Source organism: Triticum aestivum, chromosome 5B (genome assembly GCF_018294505.1).
Source record: "Triticum aestivum cultivar Chinese Spring chromosome 5B, IWGSC CS RefSeq v2.1, whole genome shotgun sequence".
Lineage (NCBI taxonomy): Eukaryota > Viridiplantae > Streptophyta > Magnoliopsida > Poales > Poaceae > Triticum > Triticum aestivum.
Genome location: NC_057807.1, coordinates 279,963,959 through 279,983,749, shown reverse-complemented (window position 1 = coordinate 279,983,749; position 19,791 = coordinate 279,963,959). Strand labels below are relative to the sequence as shown.

Genomic DNA, 19,791 nt, shown 5'->3' with positions numbered 1-19,791 from the left:
TATCTGAGTGGCGACGATGATCAGCATGCCTACTACTACCCGGCCCCGGCCGCCGGCTCCAGGCCGCACTACCAGCCAGCTGCGGCGTCTTCCCCAACTCAGGGGAGCAGCCTCCTCTGGCCCCAGTCTCCCCCGGCTCCGCCATACAGGCCCCGGCTGCAGCTGCATGCTCCTCCATCTCCTCCTCCTGCCTGCTCAGCCGCCGCTTCGACGAGCAGGGGAAGCCCGATTCTCCGGCCCCAGCCACCTCCGGCGGCTCCAACCCCCAGGCCCCAACGCCAGCTGCATGCTCCTCCCGTCCCTCACGGCGTCGCCTCCTCAACTTCGGCGAGCAGGAGCAGCATCCTCCCGCCCCAGCCTGCTCCGGTTCCAGCCTCCAGACCCCAAAAGCGGGGGCCGCAGCAGCCTTCTTCTCCTGTGACCCATGGGCATGGCGTCGCCGTCGCCGTCGCCCCTTCAACTTCGACATGCATGCTCCTCAGCCCCCAAAAGCAGAAGCCACGACCGCCTCCCCCGATCTCCCATGGCGTCGCGACTCTCCAACTCCGACGACGAGCTGCCTCCTCCGTTTCGAGCAAGACCTCCTCAACTTCGTGCTCACCAAAATGGTAACATGCAACTCCCTATCCCCAAGCTACATTATTCTTGCCCGTCTTGTATATGTTAGATGTATATTCGAGATCAGTTTTGCTTGGGTACACCCTCCTCCCTAAAATTTTGCACGAATGTTAAAGTTACTTAAAAAGGTTATCGGCATATTAGCATGCAGATCAAACATATTGAGTAGATTGATTTTGCATGCAAAAGACTAACTCTTTTTTGTTGAAGAGCTACCTTCTAATCTCCACATTTAATCTGCATCGAAACCGTAACTTTTTCTAAGGGGATGTACCAAAGCAAAGTTTGAGATGAGATATGTTCGTCACAAAGAAAATGTGTGTAACTAAGATTTTAGTTACTTGACCGTAAAAAAAGAAGTTACTTCGCTAATTGCAAGGTTTGCTGTAGCACCATACTGTAATGTCGGTTACAGATTGCAACACTTGTAATGTCTGTGTCAAAAAGTCATATGCTATATTAATTGATTAGAATCTATTTGTTTTTGTGGGGATTTTTGGATTAATTAGATTCTGGCCCATCAAGTATCATATTAGTAAAAAATCCTACCTACCTGTGCCTCGCTATGAAAGTTAAATGCTCTTGTATTGCTATCAAAGTTTTTTTATTGCATGAGTTTTATAGGCTTTTGTGTCACAAAATACACATAAATCCAATCGACTAGTCAAAATATACATCTGTCTGCTACTCCCTCCGTTCCCAAATACTTGTCTTTCTAGGCATTTCAAATGGACTCAACATACGGATGTATGTAGACATATTTTAAAGTGTAGATTCACTCATTTTGCGCCGTATGTAGTCACTTGTTGAAATCTCTAGAAAGACAAGTATTTAGGAACGGAGGGAGTACATACAATGCATGATAATTGTTGTCATTCAAATATACATCTGTCTGCTACATACTCCCTCCGTTCCTAAATATTTGTCTTTCTAGATATTTTAACAAATGACTACATACGGAGCAAAATGAGTGAATCTACGCTCTAAAATATGTCTACATACATCCGTATGTGGTAGTCATTTGAAATGTCTAGAAAGACAAATATTTAGGAACGGAGGGAGTACAATGCATGATAATTGTTGTCATTCATTTTTGAGGGGCTGGGCGTCTACCCACCCGCTTGTGCTCTGCTCTGCTGCTACAACAACAAGAACACAACAGAACAGAGCAAAACAAAACAAATTCATCTTCTTCTCTTCTGTTAACCCGCACCCCCCGCGTCGCCCCCGCTCGGGCGACTCGGGCGGGACACAATCCTAGCCGCCGGGGGCTCTCCGTCCTTCTACCCCTCCCTCCGCCGCCTCGAAGGACGCCACCGGCCTGTAGCCCGGGGGCTGACGGCGGTGGTGGGGGCCTTCTCTCTCTTCTGCACCATGGGGGCGGTGCGGAGCCCCGCGGTGTGTGGTGGCACGGCCGATCTGGCCTTGGTGGCGTTGCGGGCCTGCCTTCCGGCGGCGGCGCGGCGGCCGCCTCGGCCTAGGGCGGATGGTGGCGGGTGCGGCGGCTGGCCCTAGTTTGGGCAGCGGCCTTGGCTGCGTTCGGCGGCGGCGGCCGGGTCAGCGGCGATGGACCATCTGACCTCGGTTCGGCGGTGGCGGCATGGAGGGCCTGGTGGTTGGGTCGGCGCCATGTGTGGTTTGCCCTTCGGACATATCTGATCTGGCCGGTGCGACCTGCTCAATGTGCGGCGGCTCAGATCGGCGGCGACCCGTGCACACGATGCTTGATGGAGGTTCCTCGAGCGGATCCGGGTGAAAACCTAGTTCTCGACTTGATGCCAAGACCGGCGTTGGCGGCACTCTTTTGTGTCATTACCTTCTTGAAGGCATCGCCGTGGAGAAGCTCCAGACCTCTATCCGCTACCTCCGGGGGAAACCCTAGATCAGTAGATCAGATGACGACGGCGCATTGGTGTCGTTTCCTCCTTGGGGGCGTCATTCTTGGAGGCGTACACGGGATCGAGGGACCAGTGGGCGGCTTTTTTGGTGGAGCGGTGCTTCATCCTACACATTGATGACGGCGGATCTTAGCGGCGTGGTGCAGTGGAGACTCGGCGCCCGATGTGCGGTGATCGATGGACTCGCGCAGGAGGAGTGGCGTCGATGGCAGAGTGGCCTGACAAGGTAGAATCCTCAATATCTGCTCTGAAGACGGACCGGTGGAAGATGGCGACGACGACACATGTGAGTGCGTCAGACCAGTTTATGCCCCAGACCTGGTATGTGGCTCGGCTGGGGCTTCTGACTTTTGATGATAGGCTTAGGTGAGTGGACTGGGTATTTGGCCCAACTAGCGCCCCTTCATCATATGGATAGTAGTGGCATATGATGCCAAGATGGCGGATTCAGGCATATTGTTGTAATACTTTGTAAGGTCCTCGAGAATAATCAATAAAGTGGCCGTATGCATCTCCCAGATGCAGAGGCCGGGGGTCATCCTCCTTTTCTAAAAAAAAATCATTTTTGAGGGGTAACTTGCTCCGAAAGTGAACGAACCACTACCAACTCAAATCTTTATAAGAGCAAAGATAATTTTAATTATATGAGCGTACCTCAGTAGGTTGGTGGTGCTGATGCACATGGTTTGAGTCATATTCAACTCTGTACTCTAGTTCCGCATGGTTAATAACCATGAATAAAAATCACATTATGATTTGTGGCAACATTAATCCAGTCTCTAGCTTTCCTATGATGCAAGTGTTTTTTCCAATGATACTGTTAGGTTCCTGAAGGGCTTGGAGAGCATGTTACATCATCCAAGAAAGCACAAGCTAAATGGTATGAGCATATGAGAAAAGCAGCTTGTGAACACTTGTTTGTTTTAATACAAATTGAAATTGGTACATTTCTTATGCAAAAATTATTCCAAAGTTGGCTTCATTTCTCAAGAGTTCAATATCAGACATGCTAATGAGTATAGGAAAGTAATTGTAACTCTGATTAATATAAATATTGATCCTTTGCAAAATATAAGGATTCTCACTGTACGACCCTCTTTCCATTGGTGTTAGTACAACAGCACATACTACAGAATCTTTGTTTCGATTTCACCAAAAAAAATAATGTGTCAAATTTAACCCGTACTTTGAACAAGAACAGGTATAGGAATATCTCTGAAGCTTATGTAAAAACAGAACCCCCTCCTAGAACATTGGCAGAGGCTGCCATGCTAGTTGCTACAGCTCTGGGCAGGATCCAGGGAGCTAATTTGGAGGTAACATTTTTTCAGAAGATAGAGACCTACTAGTTTCAACTTTTTTTCAAAGGCTTGTTTCTCTCTTTTTTCAGATTCTAATTAGTACTCCCACAAAGAGGTATTTAAAAAGGCTATGAACATTTTATTATTAGAGATGTATCAAGTACAAGTCTGCACACTTATGCAAAAGCTTATGTCAAGATTTTAGCCTTCCTTTTATCCTAAAAAAATAGACTCAGCCTTGTCGTGCTGCTATAAGCCTATAATGTTCTGCAAACAAAACCAACAATAGTTACCAGTTGCATTGTTTTGTTACCACTAGCAGTTAGAAGTGACACTATGTTTCTTCAACTCATTACTCATGGAAACAATGTTTGTCCCCAGGGTGTCCTTGCCTACTATGGCTTCCCGATTCCAACGCCCCCTGTAGTCACCACAGAGCACCATCCAGCATCACTACCAGACGGCGTGCAGTTCGTCCTGAAAACTTTGCCGGTCAGACATGGGTCATGTGGCCAACCATTTTGAGCTAAAGATTTAACGCAAGCATCGCATTTTTCGATGATGCTTTACATTCAAAATCGACAAATGATGATTTTCCTGCCAACCACTACTTTTATCAGATTTATGCAAAGTGCATTGGAGATGGTGATGGCTTTACTGCTTATGTTGACACAGCAGATCCAACGGAATCAGCAAATGTGCCACAGGAAGTGCGTGAGGCTGTCAATGCAATGTCACAAACACCCAAGCATAGGAACAGCCAACAGAAAAGTGTACTCCAAAGTAAACTGAACAAAGCTGGTTATAGGTAAAAAAAAAAACTAAACCATTCATGTCCCTTTCTTTTATATTACTGATCATTGCAGCATAAATGTGCCAAGTTTTCAGAATTTCTGGTGTGTACTTATTTCATTTAAATTGAATGTCACCTCTTTTCAGAGAAAAAGGGGGAAGGGACTTCACCCAAAAGGCCAAATGAAGTGATAGTACCAATGCTGTCTGTAGAAAAAAAAATCATGTGTATAGGTTTGACTAATAACCGAACAGGTTGTAAAGAAAAATTTCTTGCCTGAACACAGATTATCAATAATTGACAGAATTATCCCTTTTTCTGCCAAAATCATGCAAATTGATTATGTATTTCCACACAACTTCAAATCAAGACTGACATAAATTATCAGGCAGCTATTATCACACACTATGGGGACAATGTATAATATTGGTTAAGAATGGTTGATGTTATTTTAAATCATAAACTTTAAAATTTGTGCTAGTTCTATTGTAAGTTATATAAGCATACCATATACTAAAAATATCTATGAGCAGGATAATATATACTTCAAAAGATGAGATCCTTGCAAGGCAATACCGCTTCAGATTGAGGTATACATTACACTTTAACATAAATCAAATAAACTGTTGTGAAAATGCATGAGCTTGATTTAGTAAACAGGGGCATTGATGCACCGGAGATGGGAATGCAATATGGGAAGGAGTCCCTGAATGCGCTGGTGAACCTTATCGCTGGCAAAAGTGTCATGGTTTACGTATATGGGCAGGACCAGTATGATCGCTGTGTTGGAGATATCTATTGTGATGGTGTGTTCATCCAGGTGAAACAGAAGTGCATCTTATTTGTCTGTTGGTTTACTTTTATGATAATTCTGATTTTGCATTATCATATATTCATCTCTCAGGAACAAATGCTGAAGGAGGGTCATGCATGGCATTACAAGATTTACGACAAACGCAAAGAATTTGCAAAAGTAAGAAATGATAGTGCATTTAAATGTCTTTTTGGTATAGTGCCACTTGTGATATGGAACACCTTTCATATCTAAAATGAACTTGGCATGCTTACAAACTATTGGTTATTTGGTTAATACCTAAGGGGGCATATCTACCAGCTAGATTAAACCATGAATTAAGTGCACCCATGAAAAGCACTCGGGTTTTATTAGTAAATTAATATAATAATTGTGAAAATGCACTAACATATTTCTGAATTTAGAACATCATGGTGTAATTTAAGGCTCTGAATTTATTCTGTGTCAGGAGTAAACCATTAAGATTTATATACTGTAAAAGTATATAGTAAGAAACAATAGTATTTTGCATGATGTCTCACTTTTTGGCCTGGTAACGTATGAGTTTAAATCTGACTTTAGTGAAGAGGTTTGGATGATAGCACCTAGCAGCTGATGGTCACCATATGTCCCAATTACTCCCTCCATTCCTAAATATAAGACCTTTTAGACATCCCGATATGGACTACATACGGAGTAAAATGAGTGAATCTACACTCCAAAATATGTCTATGTACATCCGTATGTAGCCCATGAAATCTCTAAAAGGGCTTATATTTAGAAACGGAGGGAGTAGATCTTAAGATCAATTATTTGCTAAAACAATTCGGAAGATAGGACAACTAAAATGGCCAAATTCAAAGGTTCATACAGATGAGCGTGTGTTTCTCATGTCTTGTTTACACTTTGATTGTAAAGTGGGAGATGAAAGCACGAGATGCACGCCGAGGGCTTTGGGCATCTGATAACCCTGAGAAACCATGGGATTGGAAAAGGAAGCACAATGTGAGACACGAGACATCTGATAACCTTGATAAGACATGGGAATGGAGACGGAAACCGCACAATGCAAGACACCAGAACACCCCAATTCAGGTGACATTGTGTACCTGAATCTCAAGTGATGAGCTCTTGAATGGTGAGGAAGTCAAACAGCCTGCGGGAGATGTAAATTTAGTGAATGGGTCGGAAGCAAAATTTGCCATTCACTTATTCGGAATCTCTATGCAGTTTGAGCTGACAATGTATAGATGAACTGTGGTGAGTACTGTGTCGAAATATTGCAATAATGACTAATTTCTGCCAGTTCAGGCAGCATAAATATGTCGCCCAAACGCCAGAATCTGAAAGTAGCACAACCTACAGTGAACTCAATGGTGTATGGTAACAATTTGTGGAAGAACACTGATGCAGAAGACGTAACTGGTAAGGTCTACAGGGTTGACAATGACATGAGTTATGCTCTAAAACGCTCAACCATCAACCTGACACAAAGAGAGGCACAATTTTTCAGAAATATTGGCACATTTTTTTATTTCTGCAATAACTTGAAGCTACACACAAGAACAAACATACCAGCGCGTTCAGATAGGGCACTCTATCAAGCCTATACATCCATGAATTTAGCTCCAAACCAAAGACGACTTGCTTTGCTGCATTTCTTTGGCCGGGGCTTGACTTGATTTTGACGATAGAAAGGCCATATGATTTACTTTCTGGTGCCGGTCCCTTCACAAAGATAGCCCCTTCTTGCTCTCATTCTTATTCTCATTTGGTGGAATACAAGAGTCCTGAAGCTCTTGTCTTTCAAGTGAAAATTGCCTATCTAGCTGGCTCAAATTTAGTAGTCAAAGGGACTCCAACCTGCTCAAAATTGTAACTACACACCACTTCTCTATTTCTACCAGTAGTCATTACAAGAGCAACAACCATCTTTGAAACAATGAAACCGATTGTTATCCCGAACAATGATCTCCCGATGAGTTATCCTTGATATTAGTTTGATAACAGTGTGACAGTCGGTGCATACCCTAAGGTTCTTGGTGACCCTAATGACCTCCCCTGGTTGGGTAGTGAGAAGGCAAAATGCAATGGCAAGTTTCTCGCTGTGATAAACTAGAGTGTGCTCCTTCTCCTCATCTTCAACGTCGAACATCACCACATCTGTAGTTGGTTTGTAACCCATAGTTTTCATTTCCATGCCTAATTCATCTAGCTTTTGGTAAATCTGATCCATGTGGGGATGCGACTTGTCTCCAACACGGAACTCGTGGACCTTACCACTAAACTCAACCCAGCTATATGCACGGACCTTCTCAACCCGTTTCACCTTCATGTCCGATCTAAGCTTTGCAGCATCCTCCCATCTGTTGCTGTTAGAGTATATGTTCGAGAGCATGACATAATTCCCTGAATTCCGGGGCTCTAGCATGACGAGCTGCTTCAAGGCATGTTCTGCAAGCTCTGCGTCTCGGTGAATCTTGCAGCCACCAAGAAGTGCTCCCCACACGACAGCGTTTGCCTGCATTGGCATATCATCAATAAGCTGATGGGCTTCCTGGAGCAACCCAGCGCGACTGAGCAGGTCGACCATACAACCATAGTGCTCAATCCTAGGTGTGATGTTGTATAACTGAGTCATGTTATGGAAGTACCGCCGTCCATCTTTTACAAGGCCGGTATGAGTACAGTTGCAGAGAATGCTGATGAAAGTATTGTCATTCAGTTTCGTGCCTGACTTCTCCATCTGGCCGACAAGGGCAAATCCAATCTTACCATGCCCAGTCAGGCCCAGCCCCAAGATCATCGCATTCCAAACAACAATGTCCCTCTTCCTCATCTGCTGGAACACAACAGCCTCGCCTGTGCTCCCACACTTGGCATACATATCAATTAGCGCAGTCCCTAGAACTGGGTTGTCAAGAAACTCATCCCAGTCCATCGTCCTGACTGCCTGCCGTCCCATATCAAGTGCACCCAGCCGTGTGCAAGCTGAGAGCGACCCAACCACCGTGTAGCAATCTGGCTTCACTCCCTGAGTCTGCATTGCAAAGAAGAGCTCCAGAGTCTCTTGGGGGTGCCCGTTCGAAGCATATCCCCCGACCATAGCACCCCAAGCTACAGCATCCTTCTCCGGCATTTTGTCGAACACCTCCCTTGCCCTTGACATCTCGCCGCACTTGACGTACATATCTACCGCCGCAGTTGCCACAAACACGCTGCCCGCAACCCCCTCCTCCTGTGCCGCCCTCCACACCACCTCCCCAGTGCCCAAATCCGCGACCCGGGCGCATGCCGTCAGGACCCGCACGGCGGTGAAGCTGTCCGGGCGCATCCCGCTCGCGAACGCGTCCCTGGCGACGGCGACGGCCTCCCTGACGCGCCCCGCGTTCATGTACGCGGTGATGAGCGCGGTCCAGGAGACCGTGTTGGGGCAGCGCATTTCGTCGAACACGCTCCGCGCATGGTCCAGGAGGTCGCATTTCGCGTAGAGGTTGAGGAGGGAGGTGAGGACGTAGGGGTTTGTGTGTGTGTTGGGCTTGTTGAGCTGTGCCCTCAGCACTAACCCTTGATGCTTGTTTGTTCCTGGACTATGTGTGTGTGTGAACCTTGGTGGTGTGAACCTTGTGGATGTTGGCTTTGGCATTGGCTTTATCTATAAAGCGGGGCGTGAGCCTTTTTCGGTAGGACGTAGGGGTTTGAGTGGGAGGGGAGCTTGAGGGAGCGGGCGTGGAGCTGCTCGCCGACGGAGAGAGGGTTGGTGAGGCGGGAAGCGGACTTGAGGGCGCATGGCAAGGTTAGGTGGGAGGGGAGGGGAAGGAGGGAGTGTAGGCGGAGGGCGTGGACGTGGAGGCCAGAGGAGGAGAGCGCGCGGAGGAGGTGCGGGGAGAGGTCGGCGAGGAGGTCGAGCCGGAGGAGGCGGCCGTGGAGCAGCTTGACGGTGAGGGGTGGGAGGCGATCGCTGGAGCTGACGCCCTGAAGGAGGACGCGGTGTATCGCCGCGGCGGCGCTCGACATGAAATTGCCAAGCTCCGGGGTTGAAGGCTTTGTGGGACTGCTTTTGTACGGACTTAAAATTGTTCTCGGGGGCATGCTGAATTCAAGGGACTATTTTTAGTCTGACTAAAACTAGTCTCTTTTAGAGGCTAAAGTTCCAATCATTCCTGACTAAAGAGAGGCTAGAACTAGTCTTAAGACTAAAAAAATTTAGTCAGGGAAATCCTACTAAAATGTGGATTAGTCCTCTCTCTCCTCATTTAACTCCTCTTCTTTAACACACGTGAGTTCTGGATTGGAGGATTTTGAGGATAATAAATGCTCATTAACTCGATTTTAGTCTATTTAGTATTTGTATCCAAGCATGGGTCAGGCTAGCAAGTTTTAGTCCCACTACTTTTAGTCATAGGACTAAAACGTATCCAAGCACCCTCTAAAAATAGTGGGACTAAAACTTGCTAGCCTCACCAATGCTTGGATACAAATACTAAATAGACTAAAATCGAGTTAATGAGCATTTATTATCCTTCAAACCCTCCAATCCAAAACTCGCATGTGTTAAAGGAGGGGAGTTAAATAAGGAGAGAGAGAGGACTAATCCACATTTTAATAGGGTTCCCCTGACTAAAAATTTTTAGTCTCAAGACTAGTTCTAGCCTCTCTTTAGTCAGAGGTGATTGGAACTTTAGCCTCTAAAAGAGACTAGTTTTAGTCAGACTAAAAATAGTCCCTTGGATCCAAGCATGCCCTTAGTCATGGGACTAAAACGTATCCAAGCACCCTCTATGTTTGCTCCCGGCATCTCTAGCAGATCTTTTAAAACTCAAATTTAAGGAGTACCAGTGATATTTGGGTCAAAAAGAATCAACTACCCCTAATTCCAAAACTTAACTAAATACAAGTTTTTTTTTCTGAATGTCACCGGGGAAGGCAAAGCCTCCCACCTGAATTGTATTCATTTGCAAGGCTTTGCAGCCGTCGCAAGATGGGTTCAAGCGAACCAGAAGTACAGGGGGCACAAGGGAGAAGAGATAAACAGAAAACAACTCACGCTAACAAAACACATAACAGAGGAAACAACGAGGGAGAACACAAGAAAGAGCACCATAGGAGAAGTCTAACGACATTGGCCAGCCGGACCAAACCACGGCACTGCACCGCCGACGCCATCGAAAGGCTCCACGTATCCAAGACTGCACAACGTCGCGACACCACATGTGTCGCGAGGCACATTCGAAGGGCCACGCGAGGTCGAGACGACGCCACGACACATGTGTGCCACTGGCATAGTCGAAGGGCATCGCCTAGCAAACCAAACCGCGACACTGCATTGTCGACGCAATCGAAAGGCACCCCCACAACCGAGACTGCACAACGCCGCGGCACCACCTGTGTCGGGGGTACATTCGAAAGGTTATGCGACGCTGAGACGACACCACAACACCTGTGTGCCAACGACGAAGCCGCAGGGCACCGCCAAGCAGAGACACGACCGAGGAGCACTTGAACATGACACACACCATCGTCGACCCCAGACCGGCCGCACCACCACCACCACTGACCACTCACCCCAAACCAGCCAAGCACCACCCCAAGCCTCAGACAAGCAACATGGAGTAACGTCTCCGAAGACAGGCGCCACCAAGGTGGTAAAACGACATCAAGGACGCCGCCGCAGTCCGACCCATAAGCTGGATCTAAGGCTTTCACCTAGAGAACGAGCAGAGTAGGCGGGCAACCAATGCATCACACAACGACACCTCCAAGGAGGGATCCGACGCCAAAGGGCGTCGCTGCCGCCGGTGCTGACCAAAGCTGACACAGGGCATTCACTCGTAGCATCACCCACGTCACCCTTTTGCTTAGCCACGTCGCTGATGAGACCGGAGTCACCACCACACGAAGGCAACCAACCTCCCTGCAATGACGGCTACCAAGCACCCCGTGGGACCAACACCAGACCGCCAAAGCAGCCAAAGGGGGTGGAGCTGAGCATGGCGTGCCGGGGTGCCCGATCCGCAGGAGGACGCGAGCAGAGGAGCCACCCTCGCACGACCGCCCTGACGAATCCAACCTGCCCAAGGCGCACACAAACCTCACCGAAGAAGGTCGGGCCAGCCGCCTACATCTCCCAGCCACGCACCGCTGTGCAGCCAGCAGCGAGCCGCCACCACGCCACCGGACGGAGACACCTCCACGCCAGCAGCTCATCGGCAGGAGCAGAGTCTTTGCCGAACCATCGGCCGAGGACGCCAGATCTGGACAGCACCGGACCTGAGAAGCCCCAACCACGCTGCCCGACGAGCACCAGGCCAGCACCGCCGTGCGCCGCACCACCACGACCAGCCACGCGACACCGCGGTGGCCGCCGCCCAGGTCGCGTGCGCCCAACTCCAGCTGCTGGCGCCCCCTGCACCACCTATAGGCGGCACCAACTACCGCCCGCCACCACCGCCGCTGAAACCACCGGCCGACCCCATCTCGCGCCCCAGCCAACACCGGCCGGATCTGGGAAAGGAGCCCGAGATCCGCCCCCGGCCCGCACCAGTCTGCGCCCGAGCAAGCAGCGACAAGCCGCTGCACACAAGGGACCGAGATTGGCCGGCAGGGACACCGGGACGACGTAGACGAGCGCCGCCGCGAGCAGGGCAGGTAGCAGCGCAGAGAGAACCGAGGGGTTGGGCGAGACGAGCGGGTCTGACGCCCCAGACCGCCGAGACGCCACGCAACAGAGCCCCCGCCGCCGCCATCAGCCGCGCGTGCTTTGCCCGTCGGCGTCCTCCGGTGGCGGTGCGGGGAAGCGAGTGAGGAGGTTGTGGCGATGGCGTGAGCAGGGCGCGCCCCCGCGTCGCCACGCAACTCCTCCAAATATGAGTTTTTCACTCTCAAATCACTCGGACAGTCGGACTAATAGTAAGGAGACACAAATTAGAGCATCTCGAGCAGGTTCCCTTTCGCCAATAGAAACCAACTAAAAATTGGCATAAAAAACAAACTCCAACAACTCCCCTAAACCCAATTTTTTTTTTGTAATTTTACCCTAAGAAACACCTCGTTTTTTCTATAGGATGCATCTTCCCATATAACAGATGACCGCCGCACCACCAACAAGCCTTGCAGCCGCCTGCCGTTGGGCCGCACCACTGCTGCCACGCGGCTGTCGGCCGCCATAGCGTCACACCATCGCTGCCTCGCGGCCACCGCCCGCACACCTTCGATCATCCCCACCACTGTCGCCTCGCCGCCACACCCGCCGCTACCCGTGTGCTGTCAGCAGCACCATCGCGACATCACCACCACGCCGCCACATGTTGTTGGCCACCGCGCCACCAGTAGCAGTAGCTCTGTTGGCGTCTTCGTGCATGCTGGAGACTCCCTAGCGTTTCTACTCGACCTAAAATGAGATCTCGAGGACCCTCCAAAACTCAAGACTGCTCTCCGTCCATATTTAGGACGGATAGGGCGAATTTTAAGAAATAAAAACCTTCTACCGATTTATCCACACTTCCATGACTTCTAGAGGAAAGCTAACTACTCGCTGGCTGGAAGCTGTATGAGCGGTAACGTCGACGTACGGCTCCGTGAGGTGGATGGAAATGGCCTTGTTGTACCTCAATCCCGTCTTCAATGGGGTTTGCTCTTTTTTAGAAGAGTATGTGTGAAACACACATGTCAGGCTTTGTTTAGAGAGAGGTTTATAGGGGAACTGTTACAGCCACACGCCTTTCACACCGAGAAATTTTATAGAAAGATGCCCTAAAGGGTCAATAGGTGAAGTTTTCCAGGGAAACTGCTGGAGATACTCTTAGGTTCCCTTATGGACCTGAATCTCAAGTGGCGAGATCTTAAATGATAGAGGTCGGTTACCTCAGTAAAAATGTAGTACTATAGAGATCATATTGAGGTTTTTGCTGCAGATGGACATTCCTGGAAAGCATCCAGAGTAAAAATGTATTCCCCACAGTAAAAAATGGTTAAAAGGCATTGGTTATGCATTCGGATTTAGCTGCTTCTTTTTTTTTTTTGAGAGAGAGAGGGATTTAGCATTGCATCGAATCATATATATCTTCAGTTCATCCTGATAATGTACAGATGAACTGTTGTGAGCATCGCATGTCAAACATTGTCACAACTAATTCTACAGTACAAAGTTAAGACACTTATTTTCGGATGGAGGGGGTTTGTTAGAGCCTGAACACCAGGATCTGAAAGTACAACAAGAAATTTAACAACCAAAGGGGGCACGGAAATTTCAGCAGCATTGAGAAATTTTAATTTCTGTGATAAACTGTAGCTGTAAACAAACTAGCACCTTCAGATTACTTACAGTCGAAACAATTGAGTAAAAGAAAACCTCAATATGTCAAAATTTTGTGTAACTAAAAATCTATCTAACTCTAGTTTACAAGTTAAAAAGTACGCTGCTAATCTTTTGTAACCGGCATCATATTTCTACTTCTACCAGTAATCATTACAAGAGCAACAACCATCTCTGAAACAATGAAATCTGCTGTTATCCCGAACAATGATCTCCCGATGAGTTATCCTTGATATAAGTTTAATATCAGTGTGACAGTCGGTGCAAACCCTGGTGTTCTTGATGACCCTAATGGCCTCGCCTGGTCTGGTGGTGAGAAGGCAAAATGCAATGGCAAGTTTCTCGCTATGATGAACTGGAGTGTGCTCCTTCTCCTCATCTTCAACGTTAAACATGACAACATCAGTAGTTGGTTTGTAACCTATGGTTTCCATTTCCATGCCTAATTCATCTAGCTTTTTGTATATTTGATCCATGAGGGGATGCCAGTTATCTCCAACATGGAACTTGTGGACCTTACCATCAAAGTCAACCCAGCTATATCCGGTGACCTCCTTGACCCCTATCACCTTCATGTGCAATCTAAGCTTTGCATCATCCTTCCATCTGCTGCTGTTAGAGTATATGTCGGAGAGCATGGCATAGTTCCCAGAGTTCCAGGGCTCTAGCAGGATGAGCTGTTTCAAGGCATGTTCAGCAAGCTCAGCGTCTCGGTGAATCTTGCAGCCACCAAGAAGTGCACTCCAGACGGCAGCATTTGCCTGCATTGGCATTTCACTAATAAGCCGATGAGCGTCCTTGAGCATCCCAGCGCGACTGAGAAGGTCGACCATACAACCGTAGTGCTCAATCCTAGGAGCAATGCGGTATAACTGAGTCATGTTATGGAAGTAGCGCCGTCCATCTTGTACAAGGCCGGCATGAGTACAGCTGTAGAGAAGGCTCATGAAAGTCATGCCATTCAATTTCATGCCTGACTTCTCCATCTGGCCTACAAGGGCAAACACAGACCTATCATGTCCAGTCATGCTGAGCCCCAAAACCATGGCGTTCCAAACAGTAATGCCCCTCTTTCTCATCTGCTGGAACACGAACCATGCCTCGGCCGTGCTCCCAAACTTGGAGTACATTTCAATCAACGCAGTCCCTAGAACTGGGTTGTCAAGAAGCTGATCCCAGTCCACCACAGCAACAACCTGCTGTGCCAGATCAAATGCACCCAACTGCGTGCACGCTGAGAGTGCACCAGCTCCTGTCCTGCAATTTGGTCTCACTCCCTGAGCCTGCATTGCAAAGAAGAGCTGCAGAGCCTCTTGCGTATGCCCGTTGGAAGCATATCCGCTAACCATAGCACCCCAAGCCACTACATTCTTCTCCGGCATCCTGTCAAACACCTCCCTTGCCTTGGCCATCTCACCGCACTTGACATACAAATCCACCGCTGCAGTTGCCACAAACACACTGCTCGCTATCCCCTCCCGCTCTGCAGTCCTCCACACTGCCTCCCCGGTGCCCAAATCCGCGACCCGGGCGCACGCGGTCAGGACCCGCGCAGCCATGAAGCTGTCTGGACGCATTCCACTAGCGAATGCATCCCTCGCAACGGCAACAGCTTCCCTGGCACGCCCCGCGTCCATATACGCGGTGATGAGTGCGGTCCAAGAGACTGTGCTGGGGCAGGGCATTTCTTCGAGCACGCTCCGTGCGTGTTGCAAAAGCCCACATTTAGCGTACAGACTTAGCAGGGACGTGAGAATGTGGGGGGTGGAGTCGGAAGGGAGCTTGAGGGAGCGCGCGTGCAGCTGCTCGCCGACTCTGAGAGGGTTGCGGAGGCGGGAGGCGGACTTGAGGGCTACCGGCAAGGCTAGGTGGGAGGGTTTGGGAAAGAGGGAGTATAGGCAGAGGACATGGAGGTGGAGGCCGGAGGAGGAGAGCGCGCGAAGGAGGAACGTGTAAAGGTCAGCGAGGAGGCCGAGCCGGAGGAGGCGGCCGTGGAGCAGTTTGACGGTGAGGGGTGGGAGGCGGTCGCTGGAGCTGACGGCGCTGAGGAGGAGCCGTCGGGTTGCCTCGGCGGCGGACGACACAAAAGCGCCAGACGCGAGGGTTGTGGGAGCTCAACACTTCCATTTTAGCGGTGAACCTAGGATGGATTGTGGAGAGTCAAGAGACTCGAAGAAGGAGACGTCTCTCGAAGCGGTGGCTCCGCCTCCGCCTCCGCCTCCCGACGCCGCCTACGGCCAGTTTTCTCCTTTCTTATTTATTTATTTTTTGATAAATTCACCTTTCTCAACTTTGCACCAACATAGTATACTTGCTGAGGTGGAAGAGAGAGAAAAAAATAGTCTTCTTTTACAGCAACAAAAGAATACTAACATCTATCTCCATTGGCAAATTTTAACATGCTCCCTCTTACCCTCTCCTTTTACATGTAAGGTAAGAAGATAAAAGTTAATCAAACCACTAATCAGTGAGGTCAATGGCTCAGATCTATTATATACTCTTACCTTTCATGTGAAAAAAGGGGATAAGAGGAAGCATGTTAAAATTGCTGATCTCCATTATATGAGATGTCTTTTCTTTTTTGAAACAAACTAGGGTGATATAGTTTACATCATAAGAGGTGAATCAACATGTGATTGGATGGTTAGCAGGACAGTGGTGTCCTTAACCATCAGGATTCAAGTTCTAAACTTGAAATTAGTGCTCGTGTTTCCTGAAATTATTTCAGTCTTTATGATTATGTTCGTTTAGTGGGAGGAGACATTCCCATCGACTACGAGGCACCTGTGCTGACTTCATCAATCTCAAGATGCTATGTCGGCTCAGTTTCTCGAAGGTGCTCATAAGGATAGGATGTGAGTGTGTGCTTTCATAGAAGTGAGTGTATGATCGTGTATATGAGCGACTTTGATTGCAGTGTGTTAAAAAAAATGACATGTACAATGATTGATAAGAAAATTTTATCTTAATGTTTTTGTCTATTTTCATGCCTTAGTTCCATAGTACTGCTCAGTATTGCCGATTGTATTAACTTTTCTCACTGTCGTCCTTTTACATTCACTCCGAACCTCGCAAAGGCCTAAATGGAGAGTTTTTGTCCACTCAAACCCGTTGACACTTACTTGGCTGTGTTAATGACAAGTGGGATCGCTTAAATGCTGACATGTGAGACCGGCATAGGGTTGGGTCGGCTCTCTCTCATTTCGCACAACCCAATCCGGGGTAGCTCCTCCCACACAACTGACGCCGTGCCCGATTCCACGACTCAGTCCGCCGACAGCGATCGAAGAATGGTTGCCTTGCATGGCCGTCACATATATCTTTGATACATCTCCAACATATTTATAATTTTTTATTATTTCATGCTATTATAGTATCAATTTTGGATGTTTTATATGCATTTATATGTTATTATATATCATTTTTTGGGGACTAACTTATTAACTTATATGTCACCATCGGGAGTAGGCATAAGCCTCTTCCTTCCTCCACAAAAAAGTTAGGGTTTCTGCCTCCCGCTGTCACCGCCGCAGGTCTGCCTCCTCTCCGGTGGCCCTAGGGCCATGGGGGCACGGTGGATCTCGGCAAGGGCCGGCGGGAGGGCTCCGTTTTTAGTCGTTTCTTTCAGTTTTGCTAGGGTTTGTGTCCTGCTCAGGAAGACGAGACGGCAGTGGCTCCCTGAAGATGGAATAAAGGTCTCCCCGCCTAGTCCCCGTTCCGGCGGCGCGTCTAGCACCGTTGGTGGGCGTGTGGAGGTGTGTCTCCGGCGGATCTATCTTTGGTGGATTTGCTCGGATCTCGTCGTTGTTCGTCTACGTTCGCGTGTCTTCGGATTGGATCTTTCTGGTCTACGTTATTCTTCATCTGCGACGGTTGCTGTTCTGGTGCGCTGGTCCTACGGGGCCTTAGCACGACGACTTCCCGACTGTCTACTACAACAAGTTGTGCTCGACTCCGGCGATGGAGGGGCGATGACGGTGGCGCGCCTTCGGCTCGCTTCAGTGCTGGTAGTCGTCGCTAGGTGGTCTATGGATCTGGATGTAATTTTTATTATTTCTGGTATTCGTTGTACTGCCATGATTGAAGATGAATAGATCGAAAATTTTCTCGCAAAAAAAAAACTTATTAACTTATTACCTTAGTGCCAAGTGTCCGTTGATATTTTTTATCTGTTTTTGGTTTTCCAGAATATCAGTACAGTCCAAATGCCACGAAACATTTTGACGATTTTTTTCTAGACATAAGAGACCATGAAAGCTTTACGAGAGGGCCAGAAGATGAAGGAGTAGCCCACAAGGCACAAGGGCACGCCCAAGGGGGTAGGCGCGCCCTGGTGGCTTGTGGGGCCCATGTTCGTCTGTCTGACCTAATTCCACCTCTATAAATTATCTAAAATTGGGAAACCAACACGGAGCCACCCAAAATACCTTTTCCACCGCCGCAAGTTTGTGTTCTCGCTGGATCCCATCTGGAGGCCTTTTCCAGCACTCTGCCGAAGGAGGAATCGACCACGGAGGGGCTCTACATCAATCTTGATGCCCTTCCAATGATGTGGTGAGTAGTTGCCCACAGACCTACGGGTCCATAGCTAGTAGCTAGATGGCTTCCTCTCTCTCTCTCTCTTTGATCTTCAATACAATGTTCTCCTCGATGTTCTTGGAGTTCCATCCGATGTAATCACTTTTTACGATGTATTTGTTAGGATCCGATGAATTATGAGTTTATGATCAGATTATCCATGAATATTATTTGAGTATTCTTTGAACTCTTTTATGCATGACTATTATAGCTTTGTATTTCTCTCCGGTCTATTTATTTGGTTTGGCCAACTAGATTGATTTTTCTTGTAATGGGAGAGGTGCTTTGTGATGGGTTCAATCTTGCGGTGGTCTATATCACAGTGACAGGAAAGGACAAGACACGTATTTGTATTGTTGTCATTAAGGATAAAAAGATGAAGTTTATTCATGCGTGCGTTTACTTACATCATGTCATCTTGCTTAAGACTTTACTCCGTTATTTATGAACTTAATACTCTAGATGCATGCTAGATAGCGGTTGCTATGTGGAGTAGTAGTAGTAGATGCAGGCAGGAGTTGGTCTACTTGTCTTGAACGTGATGCCTATATACATGATCATTGCCTTGGATATCGTCATGATTATTCGTTTTTCTATCAATTGCCCAACAGTAATTTGTTTACCCACCGTATGCTATTTTCAAAAAAGAAGCCTCTAGTGAAAACTATGGGCCCAGGGTCTACTTTTATCATATATAAAATCCAAAAATACATTGCTGCAATTTTATTTATGTTATTTTATTTTGTATTTTTGTTCTATCTATCTATCACTACGAGATTTGATCCTTGCAATTAACCGCCGAGGGATTGACAACCCCTTGTTCGCGTTGGGTGCAAGTATTTATTATTTTGTGTGTAGGTACTGCTAACGAGGTGTTGCGTGATTCTCCTACTGTATTGATAATATTGGTTCTTAACTGAGGAAAATACTTGTCTCTACTGTACTGCATCATCCTCTCCTCTTCGAGGAAATCCCAACACGGCTCACAAGTAGCAACCTCCCCCTCCTAATCTCATCCATCGCCCGTCCAACCCAGCCTTCACTCGATGGTTCGTTGTCGATCGATCCACTGCTCCGCCACTTCCTTCGTCCCCAACCCCCCCTATATGATCTGGAGCAGCTTGAGGGAGGGCTTGAGGGGAACTATGATAGCTTGAGGGAAGTTGTGACGACGCAACAATGCCGAGCGACATAGCCTTCAACCAATTAACCACGATGGGGATTGGGTCGAACTGGGATAACATAACTCCTGGATTCCAGTCCTTGAATCCCTCAAGTCTATGACCAAACTAGTACGACTAAGATTTGACCATAGGGCGACACAATTGTTGCCTTCCTAACTGCATTATTTTTTCATCGAATAGGACTGATCCAGAGACTGCTTTAAAGTTGGCATTCATAATGGAAACTAGCAAGTTATATTTTGTGAGTTTGCAAATTGACATAATTTAATGAGTTTGGCATTTTATAATGTCGTCTTTTGTGTGGAACTACAT

General features: G+C 47.8%; 2 protein-coding genes across 3 annotated transcripts; one reads left to right on the top strand and one right to left on the bottom strand.

Moving 5' to 3' along the window:
• Window positions 1–409: 409 nt before the first annotated feature.
• Window positions 410–6,516, top strand: LOC123111384 (probable staphylococcal-like nuclease CAN2). Its single transcript, XM_044532174.1, has 9 exons — window positions 410–608; window positions 3,341–3,396; window positions 3,718–3,832; window positions 4,199–4,309; window positions 4,438–4,625; window positions 5,144–5,200; window positions 5,271–5,430; window positions 5,515–5,583; window positions 6,322–6,516. Exons 1-9 carry the CDS (start codon window positions 468–470, stop codon window positions 6,514–6,516), a joined length of 1,092 nt encoding a protein of 363 aa, XP_044388109.1. The 5' UTR covers window positions 410–467.
• LOC123111383 (putative pentatricopeptide repeat-containing protein At3g08820) lies at window positions 3,860–9,185 on the bottom strand. 2 transcript variants are annotated; one of them, XM_044532172.1, is made up of 2 exons: window positions 6,979–9,185; window positions 3,860–4,294 (listed from the first exon to the last, which is right to left on the bottom strand). In XM_044532172.1, the coding sequence occupies exon 1, from the start codon at window positions 9,047–9,049 to the stop codon at window positions 7,304–7,306; it is 1,746 nt and encodes a 581-aa protein (XP_044388107.1). In that variant the 5' UTR covers window positions 9,050–9,185; the 3' UTR covers window positions 3,860–4,294; window positions 6,979–7,303. The 2 variants fall into 2 exon arrangements, with proteins under 2 accessions (XP_044388107.1, XP_044388108.1); XM_044532173.1 differs by lacking the exon at window positions 3,860–4,294 and adding an exon at window positions 6,373–6,559.
• Window positions 9,186–19,791: the final 10,606 nt, after the last annotated feature.